Here is a 12,339-nt window from a genome sequence, read left to right as displayed (position 1 = left end):
TCCTAAACTTATTACTAAGTTGTATTCCTCTTAGCACTAGATACTTGACACCAAGAAACTAACTAGACTCCAAAGTGCATGTAGTTTTTTTAATTTGGAAATAGACTTTATAAATCAATAATGGATTGTTTCAATAATTTCAATATAACCATGCAACAAGTTCTAAAATACATTTCAACTCCTAGGGATTCACAACAAATCTTTGTAAAGCATGTAGGTCTCTTCTATCTATTCATGTGATGCACCATTCTAAACATCTATTCTTACTTATCTCAAAATTTTAAAATCTTGATTTTGTTTTTTTCTTTATACAAGTAATTTTAGTTAGTTATTCACTAAATCAAAGCACAATTGGGACATAAGAGTGAGTTGTTGGAATGGGTGGCTTTGTTTATGGAGTCCTTAGCTTAGACACAAAAAACCAGTGCACCTTGTAGATAATAGCACAACTAGATCACGTAGGCACTGAGTTAGCAAATCAACACCTTCTTGTGATCACATCCATACCACACAAAAAATGTCCAAAACAGATGCTTCCTTCAAATCAATGCAGGTTCTTTGAAAAGACAATTCCCAGGCAACATTACACCAAAGATTACTGATATGATATGTTTGCACATGGCAACCAAACCGGTGGGGCAGGAAATCTCTTCCAATTCCCTGGTGAGGATGTCTTTTCCCAAATGGATGTTGATAAACGTTCATGAGGCAATTGCATGCCCCCTAAGTTTTAATCCTTTAACCTAAACCCCTAACTCTAAATCCTAGCCACAGATGCAATGTGTACGTATTCTACTTGGACTGTGAGCAGGAATAGGTTGCCCAAGATCCAAATGGATGAACGTCCTCGATTCCACCATCCATTATGTCCATCTTATGCAACATCCTCTGCAAGTGAATTGCAGGGATATCCTGTCAAACCAGCAACTGGATCCCTCCCAAAAAGATTATCACCTCGTCAAATATTCACAAATGGGGGTTAAAATCGATTACTTACTTGTTGAAAAAATACATGTGAACAAGGGTTTAACATATTCCAGCTAACAAGAAAAGAGCGACAACGTGCCTGAATCAATCAGACCTATACAAATCAACCCTAATGGCGTCTCCACACTCTACAGTCTGCTGAGGTACGTCTGTAATGTGAAGAATTAAGAGCAAATTGGAGGCTTGAAGCTAACAGGAAAAATCAGGGTAATAGCCTGCCAGTACTCTCTGAATCTTCCACCACTGGCTCGTCAGATTCTAAGCTGTATAACTTGCTGAGATTTTCTGCAGGTGAGTACTTGTTTTTACTGTTGAAAACTTCAAAGGTGACATTTGGAGTGCAATGGCCCTCAACACAAGTAACTGCGACAGATGCAACATCAATGCGACTGATTGTCCCATTACCTTGATCACCTGAATCGCATACATAATATTGAAAGTGAAAGTTAGCGTCTGGGCTACAAAAGATTTGGTCTCCTTTCCTAAAAGGCAACTATAAACTCAACGATAATTCGATTAACTATAAAAATTCGATTATCACTCTGAAAAGGTGCAGAATCTCATGATTTCACATGCAGACATGTATTAAATTACTGATGCAAGATTCATGTAACCCATCGTGAAGCACTTTAATTCTTCACGAAAGTGCAATCAGCATAAACGGTCAGGTGTTTGCAAGTAGCAGCTCTGGACTCAAGCACATCTCATAATTGAATGTTATTGGGAAGACTTCGACTAATACGTCAACCAATTACCTTGTTCAACCCTGAGGCCAAGAACGCCACCTAGGTTGTTGTTCAGTGCCCCAGGCCTTATGATGTAGTACGCTAAATCCTCATGCCTGTAAGCTCTCCTTACTGCTTCCTCTCCCTGTTGTACCACGTGACAGTGAGAGGTGTAAAAAATATTTAAAAGCATGATACAACTGCTGTATCTGGAACAGATAGCATGACGTTGACAACGACTTTAAAACAGCAAAGAACTGCGTGGAATATTCAATCACATCTCCTATATAAAAATATGATTTTGAGCCCACCACCACAAGTCCTGATTTCAAACCTGGAATACACATGAAGGGTCTCATCGAAGTCTTACTTTGAGTTTCCAGCGGAGTACACGCCCAAATAATGTGTTGAGTAGGCAAGAAATCTTATCACAAGTCCTCGTCACGGCTACGGATGAGATCAGCACAAATCTTTGGACCTGTTCGAGTAGTTTGTGAGATGCCACTAGCAGACGAAAACCTAGCTTATGAATCCACGGCTGAGGTGCAACACCGCCTCAAACTATGCCTAACTGCAGAACAAGTGATGACAAAAGAACCAAAACCAATTAATTCAACAACAACAAAAGCTCCTAAGGAGAATACCCCAGCAAAAGCAGCTGCTTCAGCCAAGTTCTTCACTCCTTGGTAATCCACATGTTTCGGAGTGTCGATGTTACAACAAGGTGGACGCCAGCCTGCTCTAGCACCTATTGAACATAGGATTGCGTCCATTCCCTGGCAAACTTCCACCAGATTATCTGGGTCCGTCACATCTCCCTGGACGAAGGTCACTCTCGATGCGCCATAACCTGCAACAAATAACGAATAAAAATTGGCGGACCTTCACAGCATGTGCTGTACTCATATAAGCAAATCTAATGCCGCATTCTCTGAAACGTAATGGTGATGGCATAAAAGATGGCAAAACCCACTGCACTCAAGTGAATCAATGTCATCTCCGGCATGGCAATACGGAAAGTTAAGATATCGCACAATTTGCATCGAACAGACAAAAGAGTACATGTTCGAATTTGAAATCATGCAGAAGTCCAATACAACACAAAGAAACAGTTTACCAATAGCTTTAGCTGCTCTCTCCTTATTCCGAACAAGACCAAACACTTCAAATTTATCTCCAGCTGTCAACAGTGTTTTCGTGACCTGCAAGATATACTTGTTCCATCAGGGACTGCATATGAATGCAATGAGAAAGCAGTTAATACATGACATTTAGCACATATTTTTGTCTTTATTCAACTCCTGCGAGCTGAAGCTCTACAATGCATAACGCACAACTACAAATTTCATTCATTTACTCTAAAAGAAGAATGATTTGTTCACATAATCATAACTAGTGTATCGGTAGACATAACATCCGAAACAAGAGGACACTTAACACATCGCTGTTAGTCTTTCAAACTGTGTCACTTAAAATAGAGTGCTGTGAAGAGTACCTCAAAGCCGACTCCACTGCTACAACCCACGACGAGGACTCTGAGTTTATGACTCATCTTGGCGGTTGCAGACATACCTTCACCTAATCTACATTAAAAATAAAACAACAAAAACAACAACAACAAAATTAAACCTAAAACACAAAAAATAAAAAATAAAATTGTAATCGGTGATTTTAAAACCAGAAGAGCCAATTTAATTCAATTTCGGGAGCGTAAGCTGTAAAATCGTGCATCCCACGCTCCCACAATACACATCATACTACACGCCTCTGAAATCGGTCCCACCAAAGAAACTCCAAACGTCAATACAACATCCGACAAGAATACAAGCACTCAGTCAGTAGCGTACAGAGTATCCCACGCCCAACTTCTCAAACAGAGGTAAAGAAAAGTTAGGAATTGACAACCAAAATCTAAACCACCTCCCTTAAATCCCTCCGCCTCGTATCACACGTATCACATTTGAAAACCAGACATACGACATCAGTCATGGCCGAAGCATCTCGAGCAAGAGCTCCTTTAACCGTCCAACTCACGTTCAAAAAAACCTCTAAAGAAAAACACCCACAACCCCGCCTCCCACTCACAACCATGAACCCAAAACCGGACCCATGGACAGTAAACCCACTCACGTGGATCCTTACGACGTCGTGATCCTCGATTCCTTCTCTCCAAACTCTACCGTGATGAACAAATCTCTCTAACCCGCTATGTCGTAGCAGCAGCAGAAGCAGCAACGTAGGCATGCTGCGAGATCAAGAATGACGAGAGTTCCCCTGATTTCACCATCGCTGGAAGCATTAATTAGGAAGGTCGACTAAGATATGTGGCATGAATTGGTGAGCGTGATGCTGCTGCTGCCGTTGTTGCTGGAGCTGCTGTTGCGAGGCGCGCGGAGAAATCACAGGAGTGCCATCGATGGTGATGACGTGGACGGCACCCCCCTTCCAGCTGCCAGTGTGGCAAGGGTGCCAGCTCGCCCTGCCACGTGGGTTCATTTCGTTCTTCGCATTCCACCCCCCTTCCTTGGTCTCTTCTCATTGGGTCCCGATGTCTAAAGTTTTAAATGCAAAGTAACAATATTTTAAAAATGAATAAATAAATAAATAAACATATAAATAATCTGGCTGGTGATGCCTGCAAAGTCAACGGTACATGTTGGTGTCAAAATTAGTAAATAAAATTAATATATATAGGAGCATATCTCAACAATGTTTTGTATGTGGAAATTGAAAACAAATCATTAGAAAAATGATTTGTGAAAGTCTCTACATATCTTTATACATGAAAAAATAAAAAATAAGTCTTTGACATTGTATAAACACATCATATGTATCCATATAAACATGATAAAATATAGTAAATAAAGCTTTTGCTTATATATTATAATAAATAAATAAATAAATAATAGCACATGTACAACTACAAAATCATGTTAATTGAAAAATGTAAATACAAATAAAAAAATTATTCCTGAATTAGAAATAATTATAATGGCTAATAGCAAATATAAAGAGATTAGAAAGTATTGACCTGATACTAAAATACAAAAAAAAAACATTGACAATATTAAAAATGGTATTCATTTTGTTTCTATATATTCTAGTAATAATTAATTTAACATGTCTTCTTACTAGATACATATATGTTAACATAAACATTTTTTTTTTAGTTTTTAATTACAAAAAAATCGGATTTTTGAACTATTGATTATATCTTTTATTAAGATAAGTTCTACAAGGATCAATAACACAAAACCATTATTGAAGTTGAAAGGATTTAAAATTAGTTGAATGGTATTTTAATCATCAATAATATTTTATAATAAAACAAAAGAATTATTCAATTATTCATTTATTATTAAGGTTTTGATACTTATTTTCAAATATATATATATATATATATATATATATATGTTTAAATATAATATATACTTTTATAATATAATATAAATATTATTATTAAAATATTGATTATTATTGGATTTATAATTTTTTTAAATTTATTTTATTTTAAAGCATTTTATTATCATTAGTATTTATGAAATTTATTATTAATCTTTAAATTTCAATTTCAATAATTTATCCAATATGATCTAGCTAAATAAATTTATTCTTAATTTGGCTTTCTATGCAACTTGGTTAGATTGTTAAAACTTTAGTAGTGAAATAGCTTGATAGTATATTTGTATATTAGATTGGTACCATATATTTGATAAAAATCAATCAATATATATATATATATATATATATATATAATTTATTTTAATTTAATAATATAAATATTAATAAGTAATAATTCTACTTGGTTTAGTTTTTATTAAAAAAAATTAATAAATATTTTATTAATTATTTTAATCATTGAATAAATTTATCCATTATTTTTAAGATAATAAATTATTAATATAAAACAAAATAAAAAAAAGAATTATATCAATTATTTGATTTATTTATTTATAAATAAAAAGATTAAATTAATTATAATTGTAATAAGATATCTAATTCAAATAAATATGTGATTGTATAAGAATTAAAAAATTACAACTATCATGTTAATTTTTAATGTTTTGAATATAATCTGTAAGATAGTATGGTTGGTATAATTAATTTTGATGTATTCTTTTAAAAGATTTTTTCATTTAAATAAGTAATGTCTTTTGTAATGGGATATGGATAAGATATTCATATTATTGATGTATAGAGATAGGTAGTTGAAGCTATATTAAGGAAGTTTCTAGAAGTTTTTAGAATTGAAACAAGGTTGGTAGTTTATGTGAGATCCACCATAGAACATTTTAGAAAGGACTTAAGGCAGTTTTGTAGATAAGGCACACTATTAAAAATATTCTAGCAAGTTTGAGGATGGTTGGACAAAGTATAAATAGGACTGACTAGGGATATTTAGTGTATATGGTCAAATATGGCTTTGGTTCCTTTCTCTTAGTAAAGTTTGGTTTTCTACTTTTCTATTCAATTCTATTCTATTCTCTTTTGCTTTGTTCTATCTTTAATATTCCACATTAGTTAATTTTGTTTAGTTTTGTTTTAGTCTTTGGTATTCTACGTTGTGACAAAATTTATATTGCTTTGGATTAGAAGGATCTTAGATCTTAGAGATAGTCCAGTTTTGTTTCATTGGTATCAAAGCAAGTATTAGTTTGTTCTTTGGTAGTGTATTCATAGCCACCATCTAGTTGGATGGCAGTTGTTGTAGTCATATCAAGTATTATTTTGGAGCTATCACAAGCTACTTTTAAAAAATCAGTTGGAAGGAGAAAAGACATTACAATAATAAAGTTTAATAAGGAAATTATAAGATGAGAAATATGGCAATTCAATTCTAAATGGAAACTCAGATAAAACACCTCCTAGGTCAAATAGCTACTTTGCAAGGACAAATAGAAGTCTTTAAGACAAGAAAGTCAACATACACTAAACAAAAATGAAACAAGTCCAATACATACTTAAGGACTTAAAGGCAAGAAGATGTATGCCAATGGCTCTTTAGCATATAATAATATTTCTAACTATCTGGAACAAACACCACCAAAGGTATTATATATGTTGTCAGCTATTTGAGAGATGGAATGACTTTTTGGTGGTAACATCGAGCATAAAGCTATAGAACTTAAGGTATTTTTGTGACTAGAAGGAGTTTAAAACTCAATTTAGGAGACAATTTCAATCCATCAATGTATAAAAGATAGCAAGTCATTAGTTGGCTAATCTTACACAATCCAAGTCAATGCAAGATTATGTCTCCCAATTCAAGTCCCTGTATTTCAAAATTGGCAATGTTTTAGAAGTACAAATAATAAATCAATTTAAATAAGGATTGAAACTTGTAGTCCAAGAAGAAGTAGAATTAAGAGATCTACAAATATTTGAGGAGGAAATTAGGATTGCAAAGAGGGTCTATGCTATAGATTTTAAAAACCATGGAATACAACCTATAGCACAAAGTCCTATGATGCTATCCAATACTATGGTACAACAACCAATGTCAGTGGAAATTGATGCCCTGTAAGAATCACTAATACCATAAAAATAACAAATATTGGTGTATAAGGATATCAATGATATCAAATGATATCGTAGTCTATAGTAAAAATCTTTTAGGAGTATTAGCAACATCTATGGGATGTATTGTACTGGCTACAAAATAGTCACTTCTATTGCAAGCAATCAAAGTGTGAACTTTGGGAGTCAAAGTTCATCTTTTTAGGACATGTCATATTCTTTAAAGATATGCATGTAGAGTATGATAAGATAAAAGCAGTGGATGATTATCCAATTGCCTAAGATGCTTTTAAAGTCTACTCATTTTTAGGCCTTATTGAATATTATTGCCATTTTATTTGAAAATTTATATACATTGTTTCCTCATTGATAAACTTATTGAAAAAAGGTTTTTTATTTGAATTAAAATTGGAGCAAAAAAGGGCCTTTAATAAGTTAAAGGAGACACTCATTACTGCTCCAATATTGTGATTGTATGATTCCAACCTTCCTTGTACACTTGACATTGATGCTTTTAACTTTGCTATTGGCATAGTCCTTCAATAAGACTTTGGTAGGAACCTTTAACATATACTATATAAATTACACAAGCTCAAAAGGACCAAGGGCAATTACTTTGCATGTAATTGAGAACAACTAGCAAATATAAATGCCACAAAGATATGGTGATACTATCTATTAAGGAAGCCACTAATTGTTCAGATTAACCATTGGCCCGTACTACACAATTTGCATCTAAAAAATCTGAAATTGCGACATCATCATTAGGAAGAACAATTGTAGCTCCTTGATATTCAGCTTGAATATAAGCAAAGCGACAATATACCATATCAAACATCTTATTGCACAGACCAAATTCTAAACCTAAATTGGAAGATAAGGCAAAAGTCACTACCATTAGTAGTGTCATTTCAAACCTAACTAAAAGAGTGGAATGAAAATAAACTATACATTGGGATGCTTATTTGAAGATGATTACTAATTAAATGAAGGTAGGCAATGTGTAATATTAAGATTACCATCTTAATGATGGATTGTTCTATTTCAAGAAGCAAATTTATATACTTAACAATGCTATATTTTGAACATACATATTTCAAAAAAGATATAACATTCTAATATTTAGACATCTAGTGCATGAGAAGACTCTAGAATGGATTTCAAGGATATGATTTTGAGCAAGTTTGGATCATGATGTTTGAGCTTTTGTGCCCTCCTACGAGTCATGTCAATATAACAAAGTACATAATGTAGCATTTCTTAAATTATTGCAATCAATTCGACTACCTATGGCACATTGAAAGCATGTGACTATAGATTTCATTATGAGTTTGCCGCAAATGCTTTACAATTATATTGCAGTTGTTATCTTTGTAGACGGACTCTCGAAGCAATTTCACTTAGTTGTAGTGTTCTTTGATATTGATGCTCCAATACTTGCACAAGTCTTCTTCAATACAAACTTTTGTTAACATGGATTATTTCATGTCATTGTTTCAAATTATGATCCATACTTTACGAGAAGTTTTTCGCATGTTTTATTCAAGCTACTAGATACACAGTGTTGAGGTAGAAAGACTTTGCATCAAAAAAACGCTAGGCTTCTGGTTGTTACTAATTATTCAATGAAGCTTTCAAATAAGAGAAGTCCTAAGTTTAAATATATAATCTCTTTTTTTGAATAATTACACCAAATATATAAGCTTCAAGTAACCAATAACCAAAATATGATAAAATCCTCCAAAACCTTGTATATCCTTATGCAAAAATTTTCTTGAACTTTAATACCTCATATCTCTTAATCTAACTGTCCAAACAAACTCAAATTTTACATAAAGTACTGATGTATTCTTATACAATAAATTTCAAGTGCAAATTTGTTGTAAATCTTGAGATATCTTGAAAATCCTAATAATTGCTTCAATCATTATTATATACAAAACCGCTCACTTACTACCTTTGATTTAGAAGCATTGATTTCAACTTTCTATAACTCCTTCACATGAACTCCAAAAGTAACAATTTTTTCATAAAAAATATAGGACTTGAAATTGTCATTCTAATCACACCTTTTAATCTTCAAAAGCTATCGTACAACTCCTTGTATCCTCAAAATAATAATAATATATCTTAAATTATACCTTAACTTCGAATGGCTATAACTTCTTTATTCTAATTCCAAATCTTTTAATTTTTGTATAAAAATTATAATACAAATCCTAAATTTTACAATCTTAGCTTTTAATTTCCGAATGTCTTCTTTGAAGTTACCAAAATCCTTGTTAAGATTGCGAGCAGCTTCCTCAAAGCTCATTGAGCATGGTATTCGACCAATAGGAATGAAGTTTTCTACTCCTTGCCTTCATTTGATCATGCCTTACTTTCATCCCTCCCAATTAGCCTCCTACTAGTTTAGATTTTTATCCGTAGGCTTCAACCTTCTCCTAAGGCTTCATACTAAATATTTAGGTCATATATTTATTTTAATGTCAAAATCAAAACAAGTGAAAAAACAAAGTAAAGTTTCTTATATCAACTCTTTTTAATTTAATCTACTAATCACTTTAACATATATCTAAATTTATTAACATATAATATGTTTTAATTAATTTTTATATATTATAAGCATTTACAATACAACAACGGCTTGCCATGTCTATGACCTTTCATCCTCAAATAAATGGACAAATAGAGTATGCAAATTAGATCTTAGAAGATATGCTACAAGTATTTGTGGTGGTTCATAATAATGACTGGGATAAATATTTGATACTTTTAGAGTTTGCTTATAATGATAGTATTCAAGTAAGTTATAATCATTCACCATTCTTTTTTAACACTAATCAATATCTGATTATGCTAGCAACTCTCTATTGTCTCATTGATATTAACAACTTATCAATAGAAGAGTTTATACAAAGACTTATAATGGCCTTGCAGGAGGCATGACATTACTTTTTTATTATACAAAATTGACAAAAGCAGTTTATGAATAACCACTAACAATATAAGATCTTTCGGGAGGGTGACTAAGAGTTACTCTCCAACTCCAACTTTCTACTTGCTACATCAATTCAAATCCATAAGTTGGCACTTTGGTGGCTTAGACCTTTTTGTATTTTTATAATAATTTTTGATGTTACATACCGCCTTGAGCTTCTACCATATATTTAGATCTATCTAGTCTTTCATGTTTTGTAACTCAAGGAATTTTATACTAAACCAATGAGCTTTTTAAACCAATACCGACTACTACTACTACCATTGGTTGTGATTGATAACAAATAAGAATATGAAGTAAATAGTATTTTGGAGCATTGCTATTTTTGTTGTGGCAATGGACATCCACATCTTCAATACAAAATCCTTTGAAAAAGTTATTCTATTTATAATATAATATGAGAACCTATACAAAATCTCACCAATTGTTAAGAAATAATTTGGACATACTATTGAGAGAAAAATGAGGACGTTTTATATAAATGGAAGAAGACTAATTATGATGGGATATAAATAAGATATTTGTATTGTTGATGCATAGAGATAGGTAGTTAGAGCCATGTTTGGAAAGTTTTTAGAAGTTTTTAGAATCGGAACTAGATTAATAGTCTATATAGGATGTACCATGGAATATTCTAGAAAAGGACTTAAAGAAGTTATTTAGGTAGGGCCTACTATTATAAATATTCTAAAAGATTCTAAGATGGTAGGACAAAATATAAATAGGATTGGCCATGGCCATTTGGAATATTTGGTTACATATAGCTTCAAACTCTTTTGCTTAGTAAATTTTGGTTTTACACTTTTTTATTTGATTCTATTCTATTCTCTTTTACTTTGTTCTACCTTTCATATTCTGTATTATATAGTTTTGTTTAGTTTTATTTTGATCTATAATATTCTACATTGTGACAGAATTTATATTGCTATGGATTGGAAGGATCTTAGATCTTAAAGATAGTTTAGTCTCATTTTATCTTTATTTTATAAGAGATTTAGCACATAAAGAATTGAGAAAAGGTATAAGTTTTATTTAAGTCATCTTTTGAACTTATTAGAAGTAATTAAAAATTTGATCATATTTATAGTACATTTCAATGTAAAATTTCTTACTAATACTTGATATCTATAATTTTTTTTAAATTTTATCATTTGCAAGAGAATGGAAAAAATTTAATTTTATATATGTCTTTTATATTAATTTTTTTACTTTCTAAAGTCCTAATGTCAAATATAAAATATGAAATACTATTTAAATATACCAAAAATGATTTTTTTATATCAATATTAAATCTTTATTCTTTAGCACAATTATAGATATATCACTAAATTATACATAGTATTAAAAGTCTACAAATAATTTTTATTTAATATAGAATAATATAATATGAAATATTTGATTAAATATATTTAAAAATATTTTTTATGTATTTTTTTCTATAATTATCTAGTAATATATATGTATACATATAGCTATGAGTTTTAATTCAAAATAATAATAGCTATCTAATTATTTAATATTTTTTCTAAGGTTTATTTATTAAGTATGTAAGCACCATATAGTTGACAAATAGATGTCAAAGAGAAGAATTTAAATTAGATTTGTAAATAAATGAGATGTATATCAAAAAAAAATGACAAAAAAAAAAATAATAATAAAAAATAATGTATATTCAAAAAAAAAATTAAAATATCAATTACCCAAGACTAGAAAACTAAAGACTCTTAAAACTAGATTAGAAGCAAAAAAATTGATAAGAGTGAAGAAGGTCACTCTTACCTCTATATAAATTATTTAACTAAAAACTACATGTCAGCATTCTATAAAAACTTCCAGCACTTATCCAACTTGCTATCATAGACATATAACTGAAGAAGATTTTAGAAGGTTCTAAAAGATTCTAAAAGGTTCTAGTATGATTTAAGAAGGCTCTAGAAGATTCTAAAAGATTTTAGTAGATTCTAAGAAGGTTCCAAAAGGTCCCAATAGATTTTAAGAAAGTTCTAGAAGGTCATAAGAGGCTTTGGATGATTTTGGAAGTTGCCAAAGAAGAATCTTAGGCTTACTTTATTGCCAAGCTTCATAAAAACTTTTTAAGAAGCTTTCTAA

At 31.4% G+C, this 12,339-nt stretch overlaps 1 protein-coding gene across 2 annotated transcripts; it reads right to left on the bottom strand.

Moving 5' to 3' along the window:
- Positions 1 to 973: 973 nt before the first annotated feature.
- Positions 974 to 4,069, bottom strand: LOC112282087 (uncharacterized protein At5g02240). Of its 2 annotated transcripts, none has more exons than XM_024519279.3 (7): positions 3,843 to 4,069; positions 3,208 to 3,295; positions 2,830 to 2,914; positions 2,357 to 2,562; positions 2,083 to 2,190; positions 1,743 to 1,857; positions 974 to 1,401 (listed from the first exon to the last, which is right to left on the bottom strand). In XM_024519279.3, the coding sequence occupies exons 2-7, from the start codon at positions 3,280 to 3,282 to the stop codon at positions 1,190 to 1,192; spliced, it is 801 nt and encodes a 266-aa protein (XP_024375047.1). In that variant the 5' UTR covers positions 3,283 to 3,295; positions 3,843 to 4,069; the 3' UTR covers positions 974 to 1,189. The 2 variants fall into 2 exon arrangements, with proteins under 2 accessions (XP_024375047.1, XP_024375048.1); XM_024519280.3 differs by having other exon boundaries at positions 3,208 to 3,290.
- Positions 4,070 to 12,339: the final 8,270 nt, after the last annotated feature.

The sequence above is a fragment of the Physcomitrium patens genome, chromosome 5, assembly GCF_059467195.1.
Source record: "Physcomitrium patens ecotype Gransden chromosome 5, ASM5946719v1, whole genome shotgun sequence".
NCBI lineage: Eukaryota > Viridiplantae > Streptophyta > Bryopsida > Funariales > Funariaceae > Physcomitrium > Physcomitrium patens.
Note: the sequence above shows the minus strand (reverse complement) of the source record. Positions and strands in the feature narration are given on the sequence as shown.

What these genes read in the sequence shown, in the direction of transcription:
- LOC112282087 (XM_024519279.3), bottom strand. Translation starts at nt 3,282, where the DNA reads ATGTCTGCAACCGCCAAGATGAGTCATAAACTCAGAGTCCTCGTCGTG. An exon ending in GAGAGCAGCTAAAGCTATTG is followed by an intron (nt 2,563 to 2,829) that starts GTAAACTGTTTC and finishes TATTTGTTGCAG; the next exon opens with GTTATGGCGCATCGAGAGTG. An exon ending in TACTCCGCTGGAAACTCAAA is followed by an intron (nt 1,858 to 2,082) that starts GTAAGACTTCGA and finishes GTGGTACAACAG; the next exon opens with GGAGAGGAAGCAGTAAGGAG.